The sequence below is a fragment of the Schistocerca cancellata genome, chromosome 12, assembly GCF_023864275.1.
Source record: "Schistocerca cancellata isolate TAMUIC-IGC-003103 chromosome 12, iqSchCanc2.1, whole genome shotgun sequence".
NCBI classification, from domain to species: Eukaryota; Metazoa; Arthropoda; class Insecta; order Orthoptera; family Acrididae; genus Schistocerca; species Schistocerca cancellata.
Window position 1 is genome coordinate 60,780,337 of NC_064637.1, and position 12,293 is coordinate 60,792,629.

The 12,293-nt window shown below is 41.0% G+C and overlaps 1 protein-coding gene across 3 annotated transcripts in view; it reads right to left on the bottom strand.

Annotated features, from left to right (window-relative positions):
• LOC126109776 (uncharacterized) overlaps window positions 1-12,293 on the bottom strand; it is a 136,953-nt gene that overhangs the window by 100,209 nt on the left and 24,451 nt on the right. For 2 of the 3 annotated variants that reach the window (XM_049914831.1, XM_049914830.1), the window contains exon 2: window positions 6,640-6,953. In XM_049914831.1, the coding sequence (XP_049770788.1) occupies window positions 6,640-6,953 (314 nt within the window). Of the gene's footprint in view, window positions 1-6,639; window positions 6,954-12,293 lie in introns of those variants that run through there. The other variant, XM_049914832.1, reaches the window with a different exon arrangement.

The window sequence follows — 12,293 nt, forward strand, 5'->3', positions numbered from 1 at the left end:
CCCACTTCCTACCATCAGTATAATATTTCCCAGTTTTTAATATGTTTGAAGATATTAATAACAATAACATCCCAGGTCATACCTCTATATTCATGCAGGTATCACAATATTATGACAATTATAATCTCTGTGACCACATTGACAGTGTAGGAGCATAATCAATGAGTTTTGTCACTTTCTTCAATACTGCCACTTTGTTTTGTTTCCACATTTTATTACACTTATGTGACTTTTTCCAAACCGGTGAACAATAACTAGTGGAGCTGGGGAGAAGCATACAACATCTGTTCAAAAAATTCTGGAATTCTATTCACAAGATTTTTCTATGCTTACCTTTTACTTATTGTGCATAGTCTCCTTCAAAAAACTCTCCTCCACAGTTGATACACCATTCTCAATACTGTTTCCACTTGCAGGAGCAGTCTTGACACACCTCTTCCTGGAGGCGAAGCACCATCTGTGAATTTTCTTTTATCTCATCTATCATCTCCCCCCTGAGCCATGGACCTTGCCATTGGTGGGGAGGCTTGCATGCCTCAACGATACAGATAGCCGTACCGTAGGTGCAACAACAACGGAGGGGTATCTGTTGAGAAGCCAGACAAGTGTGTGGTTCCTGAAGAGGGGCAGCAGCCTTTTCAGTAGTTGCAGGGGCAACAATCTGGATGACTGACTCATCTGGCCTTGCAACACTAACCAAAACGGCCTTGCTGTTCTGATACTGTGAACGGCTGAAAGCAAGGGGAAACTACAGCCGTAATTTTTCCTGAGGGCATGCAGCTTTACTGTATGATTAAATGATGATGGCGTCCTCTTGGGTAAAATGTTCCGGAGGTAAAATATTCCCCCATTTGGATTGGGGACTACTCAAGAGGACGCCGATATGAGGAGAAAGAAAACTGGCGTTCTACGAATCGGAGCGTGGAATGTCAGATCCTTTAATCGGGCAGGTAAGTTAGAAAATTTAAAAAGGGAAATGGATAGGTTAAATTTAGATATAGTGGGAATTAGTGAAGTTTGGTGGCAGGAAGAACAAGACTTTTGGTCAGGTGAATACAGGGTTATAATTACAAAATCAAATAGGGGTAATGCAGGAGTAGGTTTAATAATGAATAAAAAAACAGGAGTATGGGTAAGCTACTACAAACGGCATAGTGAACACATTATAGTGGCCATGATAGATACGAAGCCCATGCCTACCACAGTAGTACAAGTTTATATGCCAACTAGCTCTGCAGATGACGAAGAGGTTGATGAAATGTATGATGAGATAAAAGAAATTATTCAGGTAGTGAAGGGAGACGAAAATTTAATAGTCATGGGTGACTGGAATTTGAGAGTAGGAAAAGGGAGAAAAGGAAACATAGCAGGTGAATATGGATTGGGGCTAAGAAATGAAAGAGGAAGCCGCCTGGCAGAATTTTGCGCAGAGCATAACTTAATCATAGCTAACACTTGGTTCAAGAATCATGAAAGAAGTTTGTATACATGAAGAACCCTGGAGATACTAAAAGGTATCAGATAGATTATATAATGGTAAGACAGAGATTTAGGAACCAGATATTAAATTGTAAGACATTTCCAGGGGCAGATGTTGACTCTGACCACAATCTATTGGTTATGAAATGTAGATTAAAACTGAAGAAACTGCAAAAAGGTGGTAATTTGAGAAGATGGGACCTGGATAAACTGAAAGAACCAGAGGTTGTAGAGAGCTTCAGGGAGAGCATAAGGGAACAATTGACAGGAATGGGGGAAAGAAATACAGTAGAAGAAGAATGGGTAGCTTTGAGGGATGAAATAGTGAAGGCAGCAGAGGATCAAGTAGGTAGAAAGACAAGGGCTAGCAGAAATCCTTGGGTAACAGAAGAGATCCTGAATTTAATTGATGAAAGGAGAAAATACAAATGTTATTGAGGACAATATTATAGAAATAGAAGAGAATGTAGGTGAAGATGAAATAGGAGATATGATACTGCATGAAGAGTTTGACACAGCACTAAAAGCCCTGAGCCGAAACAAGGCTTCGGGAGGAGACAACATTCCATTAGAACTACTGACATCCTTGGGAGAGCCAGTCCTGGCAAAACTCTACCATCTGGTGAGCAAGATGTATGAGACAGACGAAATACCCTCAGACTTCAAGAAAAATATAATAATTCCAATCCCAAAGAAAGCAGGTGTTGACAGATGTGAAAATTACCGAACAATCAGTTTAATATGTCACAGCTGCAAAATACTAACGCGAATTCTTTACAGACAAATGGAAAAACTGATAGAAGCCAACCTCAGGGAAGATCAGTTTGGATTCCGTAGACATGTTGGAACACTTGAGACAATACTGACCCTATGACTTATCTTAGAAAATAGATTAAGGAAAAGCAAACCTACGTTTCTAGCATTTGTAGACTTGGAGAAAGCTTTTGACAATGTTAACTGGAATACTCTCTTTCAAATTCTGAAGGTGGTAGGGGTAAAATACAGTGAGCAAAAGGCTATTTACAATTTGTACAGAAACCAGATGGCAGTTATAAGAGTCGAGGGACATGAAAGGGAAGCAGTGGTTGGGAAGGGAGTGAGACAGGGTTGTAGCCTCTCCCCGATGTTATTCAATCTATATATTGAGCAAGCAGTAAAGGAAACAAAAGAAAAATTCGGAGTAGGTATTAAAATCCATGGAGAAGAAATAAAAACTTTGAGGTTCGCCGATGACATTGTAATTCTGCCAGAAACAGCAAAGGACTTGGAAGAGCAGCTGAACGGAATGGACAGTTTCTTGAAAGGAGGGTATAAGATGAACAACAACAAAAGCAAAATGAGGGTAATGGAATGTAGTCGAATTAAGTCGGGTGATGCTGAGGGAATTAGATTAGGAAATGAGACACTTACAGTAGTAAAGGAGTTTTGCTATTTGGGGAGCAGAATAACTGATGATGGTGGAAGTGGAGAGGATATAAAATGTAGACTGGCAAGGGCAAAGAAAGTGTTTCTGAAGAAGAGAAATTTGTTAGCATCGAGTATTGATTTAAGTGTCAGGAAGTCGTTTCTGAAAGTATTTGTATGGAGTGTAGCCTTGTATGGAAGTGAAACATAGATGATAAATAGTTTGGTCAAAAAGAGAATAGAAGCTTTCGAAATGTGGTGCTACAGAAGAATGCTGAAGATCAGATGGGTATATCACATAACTAATGAGGAGGTATTGAATAGAATTGGGGAGAAGGGGAGCCTGTGGCACAACTTGACTAGAAGAAGGGATCGGTTGGTAGGACATGTTCTGAGACATCGAGGGATCACCAATGTAGCATCGGAGGGCTGCGTGGAGGGTAAAAATCGTAGAGGGAGACCAAGAGATGAATACACCAAGCAGATTCAGAAGGATGTAGGCTGCAGTAGGTACTGGGAGATGAAGTAGCTTGCACAGGACAGAGTAGCATGGAGAGCTGCATCGTACCAGTCTCAGGACTGAAGACCAGAACAACAACAAAAACAGTAACAGCAAAAACATCAACAACATCTATCATTGCAAATTCTCATCCTTTCAATGGGTTTTCAATTTTGGAAATACAAAAGTGTCCACAGGGACCAGGTCTGAAGACTACAGAGAATGAGACACCCCAGTAATTTCATTTTTTGTGGTCTTGACTCATGGGACAAATCTGGGGGCAAAATGATGCATTCCAACACTCTATCTCAGGATTTTGACACAATTCAGCTGAAATATTACATTTTTTTTGCAATCCCTTTGACAGTCATTGATTCGCATGCAGAATTTCATTGGCGTCCCTGACATTCGGGTCATTTTGGTGTGTCTGTAAAGGTTTTCTTGAGTTTTGCACAAAATTTAATGCAGATGTGTAGCTCCTTTAACTCTGCCATCTCAAAATTCGCAAACAGTGAGTGTGACAATGTTCTACTCGGTACAGCACTGAACAATAACTAACAGAGAAACAACAATGAAACTTCCAGCAGTTACACATTAAACACAGGCATGTGCAGGACACTAACCACATTTTGCTCCAACATAACACTGGTGCAAAATTATGAATGTTCCAGAATTTTTTGAACAGGCATCATATTTCAACTTGGACTGTTAATCCATGATCTTCTAGAATTTTCTAAAGCTACATCAGATTACAAATGAGGGTAAGAAATGGATGAGTAGGTACACACATTAAGAAGAGGGGAGGGTGGGGAGAAAGAAATACAAGGGTCGGAACTTAAATAGTGGCAACTATTTAGTCACAACCGATACAAAGGAGTTACATGTTTGCACCTGTTACTGTCCTTCAAAGTAGTCACCATTGTTGTGTAGAACCAATTTCCAGCAATATGGAAGGTGTAGTATACCGTTGGCAGAGCGTATTCTGTTGATGGTGCGAATGGAGCAGTCTACTGCCTGTCGAATCTCTGGAACAGTTCTGAAGCGAATGCCACAAAGTGGTTCCTTAATCTTCGGTATCAAGTCAAAGTCACAAGGACTTAAGTCTGGGGAGTATGGTGGATGGTACAGTACTTCCCAGACCCATCGACCGAACAGAGCAGCCACAGCTTGTGCTGTATGCGCCCACACATTGTCATGCAAAATGATGGGTGGTTTGTGCGGGAAGTGTCGCCACTTCTTTCGCAAAGCTGGTGGCAGGTGATGCTCCAAAAACAAACAGAAATACTGTGCACTGACGGTCTGCCAAGGAGCAACGTAATGTGATAGGTTAACACCTTCACAGTTGTACATGAGAATCACCATAACTTCCACCATACTGGGGCTCTGATGCACTTTCGACTTTCACGGCGACCCATAATGACGCCATTGGTTGGATTGACGTTTCAATTTTGGCTTGTACGATGTGGCCCATGTCTCATCCAGTGTTGTGATATGGCATAAGAAAGCCTCTCCTTTTTGCTCATAGTGCTCCAAGTGCGTCTGAGCAGCGTCTTAATCCATTTCTGCATTTCCGTTAAGTCATACGGAACCCATCGTGATGCAATTTTTCACAAACCCAGGCATTCCTTCAGGATGCGGAGCACAGTCGTATGCGCTAATCTGGTTTCGTGGGTGAGCTCACAAATCGTATGGCAACGATCACTATCCACTAAAGCAGCAACGGCATGCCCTTCTTCTTCAGAGGCACTAGAAAGACCTGCCTGATGCATGTCTGCCACAGTTTGCCGACCTTCGTTGAGGGCTTTTACCCAGTGTACTACTATTCTGTACGGCAATGCCGATTCCCCGAACGTCTCTTGAAGACCTCGATGACACTGTCGTGCTGTATGACCTCTGGCACATACAATCTTGATCCAATTCCGTTGTTCCTGTTTTGAAAACATAGTGACACTATTACATTAGACCGCTCGTTCACAAGTGACTGTGTTTCCCTCGATTGTGTGCATGTTGGTGACGTCGAACGGGTGAGTCCATTTGCTCGGAGGTCCGTGTGGCTTTTCGCGAATGATGCTGTAGTATACAGAGAAGTTGCAGCATTAGAAAATTGCAGCGAAATTCATGAAGATCTGCAGTGGATAGGCACTTGGTGCAGGGAGTGGCAACTGACCCTTAACATAGGCAAATGTAATGTACTGTGAATATATAGAAAGAAGGATCCTTTATTACTTCTGTAAAATATCTGAGAGTATGCATGCAGAACGATTTAAAGTAGAATGATCATACAAAATTAATTGTTGGTAAGGCAGGTGCCAGGTTGAGATTCATTTGGAGAGTCCTTAGAAAATTTAGTCCATCAACAAAGGAGGTGGCTTACAAAACACTCATTCGACCTATACTGAGTATTGCTCATCAGTGTGGGATCCGTACCAGGTCGGGTTGACAGAGGAGATAGAGAAGATCCAAAGAAGAGTGGCATGTTTCGCCACGGGATTATTTGGTAAGTGTGATAGCATTACAGAGATGTTTAGCAAACTCAAGAAGCAGACTCTGCAAGAGAGGCACTCTGCATCGCGGTGTAGCTTGCTGTCCAGGTTTCGAGAGGGTGCATTTCTGGATGAGGTATTGAATATATTGCTTCCCCCTACTTATACCTCCCGAGGAGATCACGAATGTAAAATTAGAGAGATTCGAGCCCGCACGGAGGCTTTCCGGCACTCGTTCTTCCCGCGCACCATATACGACTGGGACAGGAAAGGGAGGTAATGACAGTGGCACGTAAAGTGCCCTCTGCCACACACCGTTGGGTGACTTGCGGAGTATAAATGTAGATGTAGGTATGTCAACAACGTGTGCTATGAACAACAATAGTAGATTCCATCGCATACAGTCTCCTCAGCAGTATTGCCACTATTTAAGTTCCAACATACGTATCACTATGCATCCTGGTTCAGAAATGACACGGTACAAGAGTAATATTGAAATAGACAATTTTTCATTGCAGAATCTACACATCACACCAATCTAACAAATATATTGAATCCAAAATAGATTTCAGTTCCTCTGTAACATTCTAAAAGTGGGAAGCACTTAATATAAAACCATAATACTCCAACAATCTTGACTAACCTGACTGACTGCTGAAATCCAAACTTTACCACACCAGTGTCACAAAATAAGTAATAAAGATATCACCCTATAATACAGTACAGTATTTCTTGAAAGAACAAATCACATGTATGTATTATTCCATTTCTTACCCAATATGGTATTCCTTGTTATGCCACAACTTCCGAACCTTATACAGTCTTCTCCAACGATGGCACACGTTCCGTACCACATCTATTAGCTCACTGAAGGACAAGTGAGAGAAAATCATTAACAGTACCTCATCAGGCAAATCATCAATGCCCACACGCATCTCTGTGACATCTTCACCAGCCACGTGGCTTTCACCACTACGCTCGGAGCCGGAAGCCATTTTTCTGTCGAGTCTTCCTTCAGATGGCTGTGAATTGGGACGTTTTGGGGGAGAACTTGTCATGTGGCTGTCTGTCAGACATGCTTGCAAATACTGAAAACAGAGGGGGAAAAAAAATCAGCATTGTCAACCAGGATTTGTCTGAATATATAGATTTCAGCTAATACCAATAATGTTAACCCGATAACAGCAACAGCAGGACAATATCATACGATGGCTGTCTTTGGAATCATTTGTTACGAGTGAAAATATTTAAGGACGAGTTAACACTGCGACTCTCCACTGAATGACTGGTGACATCATCACAGTGACAAAAATATGAACCTTAATAAACAATCGACAGTGTACATTACAAACGACATGACAGCATCAGCAAATTAAATCTGAAGAATAAACAGTATCACCATTGGCACAGAGGTTTGGGTCAGCAATGTTACTCTTATTAATTTCTTCATACATACTAAAAACTTGAAAAAATCAAACCATAGCAAGAAAATAGTGCTCTTTATCACGGTTTTAAATTTGAGTATGGTATGCAGAATAAAAACAAAAAAGGCTACAATGAAAATGTCTGCAGTAACTAGACAAACTCAGGACCTTTGCCTTTAGTGGGCATGTGCTGTACCAACTTCAACTACCCAAGCAGAACTCTTGACCTGTCCTCGCAGATTTACTTCCACCAACATTTGCTTGTGGAGGGAAAAGGTGCGGAGTTCAAGTCTCGGTCCAGCACACAGCTCTGATCTGCTGGGAAGATTTGTATCGTTGCACATTCCACTGCAGAGTGCAAAACTCAATCTCTAAAAGATCACAACATTCGTTGGCTTTGCCAACTTCCACCCAAACTGCCACCTTCGTAACCAACCTAGACCTCATGCTACACCACTGGCCAATCTGTCATCAAAAACTCTGTATAACAGAAAACAGAATCTTCTCCTCATGGCACTATCACTGGCTTTGCTACCTCTCAACAAACTTCAGCTTCCAACCTAAACTTCACCTCAGCTATACAACAGGAAAGCTTGTCGCAGCAACCTCAACTACAAGATTTCAAGATTTATCCCCCCGCCCCCCCCCTAGTAGGAGCACTACCTGCACTACAGTTATTAAGGTCTACAGCTGAGTCAGAGAAATAACTTCCCTGACAGATACTCTGTGCTCGGAAGTGCTTCTTCGTGCTCCTACCTCGATCCATCATGTTACACAATTTTGTATGTGTCTCTGTGGCAATGTCCCAGTATTGCCACAACTCTATAGAGGACTACTGTTTCACCTGCTGCCGTTTCCACTTTGGAGTTGGAAGCTGGCAAAAGCTCTGTCGGAATTTCTGCACCCCAGCAGAAATATAAACCATCACTTGATTTTTGGCCATATTTTAACTCATTTTATTTTTGTTAAGTATTTAACACTTAATTTGGAAGCTATAAAGTTTTAGAGCAATCAGGCAAAACTTTGTCACATACATATTTTTCTGTTAATATATCGATAGTTGCTTATTTTACGATATTATACCTCAAAAATAGCAGCCTGTAAAACAGATTATCATCTTTTATTCTTGTTTTGCCCCCCCCCCCCTCCCCCCATGAACCATGGACCTTGCCATTGGTGGTGAGGCTTGCATGCCTCAGCAATACAGATAGCCGTACCGTAGGTGCAGCCATAATGGAGGGCTATCTGTTGAGAGGCCAGACAAACGTGTGGTTCCTGAAGAGGGGCAGCAGCCTTTTCAGTGGTTGCAGGGGCAACAGTCTGGATGATTGACTGATCTGGCCTTGTTACACTAATCAAAACGACCTTGCTGTGCTGGTACTGCGAACGGGTGAAAGCAAGGGGAAACTACGGCCATAATTTTCCCCGAGGGCATGCAGCTTTACTGTATGGTTAAATGACTATGGCATCCTCTTGGGTAAAATATTCTGGAGGTAAAATAGTCCCCCATTCGGATCTCCAGGCGGGGACTACTCAGGAGGACGTTGTTATCAAGAGAAAAAACTGTCGTTCTATGGATCAGAGCATGGAAAATCAGATCCCTTCATCGGGCAGGTAGGTTAGAAAATTTAAAAAGGGATATCAATAGGTTAAAGTTAGATATAGTCAGAATTAGTGAAGTTCGATAGCAGGAGGAACAAGACTTCTGGTCAGGTGACTACAGGGTTATAAATACAAAACCAAATAGGGGTAATGCAGGAGTAGGTTTAATAATGAATGGGGAAAATAGGAATGCGAGTAAGCTACTACAAACAGCATAGTGAACACATTATAGTGGCCAAGATAGATACGAAGCCAACGCCTACCACAGTAGTACAAGTTTATATGCCAACTAGCTCCGCAGATGACGAAAACGTTGATGAAATGTATGATAAGATAAAAGAAATTATTCAGATAGTGAAGGGAGATGAAAATTTAATAGTCATGGGTGTCTGGAACTCGATAGTAGGAAAAGGAAGATAAGGAAATGTAGTAGGTGAATATGATATGGGAGTAAGAAATGAAAGAGGAAGCCACCTGGTAGAATTTTGCACAGAGCATAACTTAATCATAGCTAACACTTGGTTCAAGAATCATAAAAAAAAGGTTGTATACATGGAAGAAGCCAGGAGATACTGGAAGGTCCCAAATAGATTATCTATCTATCTATCTATATCCGAATCCCGCTCCAGCTACTGCCGGGTCTGGGTGCTGACGAGTCCTCTCCATTTGGCTCGGTCCTCCCACCACTTTTCTTCCTCCACTTGCTGCCAGGTCACACCTCTCCTTTCAACAGATATTCTCACTCCCATTTTCCACCGTGTTCTTGGGCGCCCTCTAGGTCTTTTCCTATCCATCTTTAGTTCTTCCATAATTTTGGGGAGTCTCTGCCATGCATCCTCTTAACATGCCCATACCATCTTAATCTCTTTCTTTCAATTTCTTCTCTCATACTTTGTTTGAGGTCCTTTCTAATCTCTCCATTCCTTACTCTGTCCATTCTTGTTTTTCCCTTAACTGCTCTGAGAAATTTCATTTCCCCTGCTTGCAGTCTGCTCCAGTCCCTTTCTTTCATTGTCCATGTTTCTCCACCATAGGTGACAATAGGGAAGTAATAATTCTTATACATCAGGAGTTTTGCTCTTTCTGAAACTTCATTATTCCAAATCAGATGTTTTATTGTTTGGTAGAAATTGCCTCCCTTCTGTAACCTCCTATTAATTTCGTTAGTTATTCTTCCATCCCTAGATATTTCACTCCCTAAATAAGTGAAACTTTCTACCACTTTGAGGGGTTCTCCATTCAAGGTAATATTTCCATTGATTCTTTTCTCTCTTCCAAATACCATTACTTCATTCTTATCTTTATTTATTTTTAATCCATACCTTTTCATTATTTCCTTCCACGCATCAAGCTGTAACTGTACATCTACCTCTTTATCACCCCATATTACCATATCATCTGCAAAAATGATCTTTTTGTCTTTTTCTTTTACTATATCTTTAACTGCCCTATTCATTCCCTCCATCACAACATTAAAAAGCGCAGGAGATAGAATACTTCCTTGCTTAAGTCGTTGTCTTATTTCGAAGTATTCAGAGTTCCCCAATGGTGTTCTAATTCTCCAATTGTGGCCTCTGTTCATTGTCTTTATAACATTAATGTATCCATCTTCTATATCTATCTTCTTCAGTTCTTCCCAGAGTCTTCCCAAATAGATTATATAATTGTAAAACAGAGATTCAGGAACCAGGTTTTAAATTGTAAGGCATTTCCAGGGGCATATGTGGACTCTGACCACAATCTATTGGTTATGAACTGTAGATTAAAACTGAAGAAACTGAGGGAACGATTGACAAGAATGGGGGAAAGTAATACAGCAGAAGAAGAATGGGTATTTTTGAGAGGCGAAATAGTGAAGGTAGCAGAGGATCAAGTAGGTAAAAAGACGAGGGCTAATAGAAGTCCTTGGGTAACAGATGAGATAATGAATTTAATTGATGAAAGGAGAAAATATAAAAATGCAGTAAATGAAGCAGGCAAAAAGGAATACAAATGCCTCAAAAATGACATTCACAAGAAGTGCAAAATGGCTAAGCAGGGATGGCTAGAGGACAAATGTAAGGATGTAGAGGCATGTATCACTAGGGATAAGATAGATACTGTCTACAGGAAAATTAAAGAGACCTTTGGAGAAAAGAGAACCACTTGTATGAATATCAAGAGCTCAGATGGAAACCCAGTTCTAAGCAAAGAAGGGAAAGCAGAAAAGTGGAAGGAGTATATAGAGGGTCTATACAATGGCGATGTCATTGAGGACAATATTATAGGAATAGAAGAGAATGTAGGTGAAGATGAAATAGGAGATATGATACTGCATGAAGAGTTTGACAGAGCACTAAAAGACCTGAGCCGAAACAAGGCCCTGGGAGTAGACAGCATTCCATTAGAACTACTGTCAGCCTTGGGAGAGCCAGGCCTAACAAAACCCTACCATCTGGTGAGCAAGACGTATGAGACAGGCGAAATACCCTCAGACTTCAAGAAAAATATAATAATTCCAATCCCAAAGAAAGGAGGTGTTGACAGGTGTGAAAATTACCGAACTATCAGTTTAATAAGCCACGGCTGCAAAATACTAACACGAATCCTTTACAGACGAATGGAAAAACTGGTAGAAGCCGATCTTGGAGAAGATCAGTTTGGATTCTGTAGAAATGTTGGAACACGTGAGGCAATACTGACCCTACAGCTTATCTTAGAAAATAGATTAAGGAAAGGCAAACCTATGTTTCTAGCATTTGTAGACTTAAGAGAAAACTTTTGACAATGTTGACTGGAATACTCTCTTTCAAATTCTGAAGGTGGTAGGGGTAAAATACAGGGAGCGAAAGGCTATTTACAATTTGTACAGAAACCAGATGGCAGTTATAAGAGTAGAAGGGCATGAAAGGGAAGCAGTGGTTGGGAAGGGAGTGAGACAGGGTTGTAGCCTCTCCCCGATGCTATTCAATCTGTATATTGAGCAAGCAGTGAAGGAAACAAAAGAAAAGTTCGGAGTAGGAATTAAAATCCAAGGAACATGAAATAAAAACTTTAAGGTTCGCTGATGACATTGTAATTCTGTCAGAGACAGCAAAGAATTGGAAGAGCAGTTGGACGGAATGGACAGCGTCTTGAAAGGAGGATGTAAGATGAACATCAACAAAATCAAAATGAGGATAATGGAATGTAGTTGAATTAAATCGGGCGATGCTGCAGGAATTAGATTAGGAAATGAGAGGCTTAAAGTAGTAAATGAGTTTTGCTATTTGGTGAGCAAAATAACTGATGATGGTCGAAGTAGAGAGGATATAAAATGTAGACTGGCAATGACAATGAAAGAGTTTCTGAAGAAGAGAAATTTGTTAACATTGAGTATAGATTTAAGTGTCAGGAAGTCAGTTCTGAAAGTATTTGTATGGA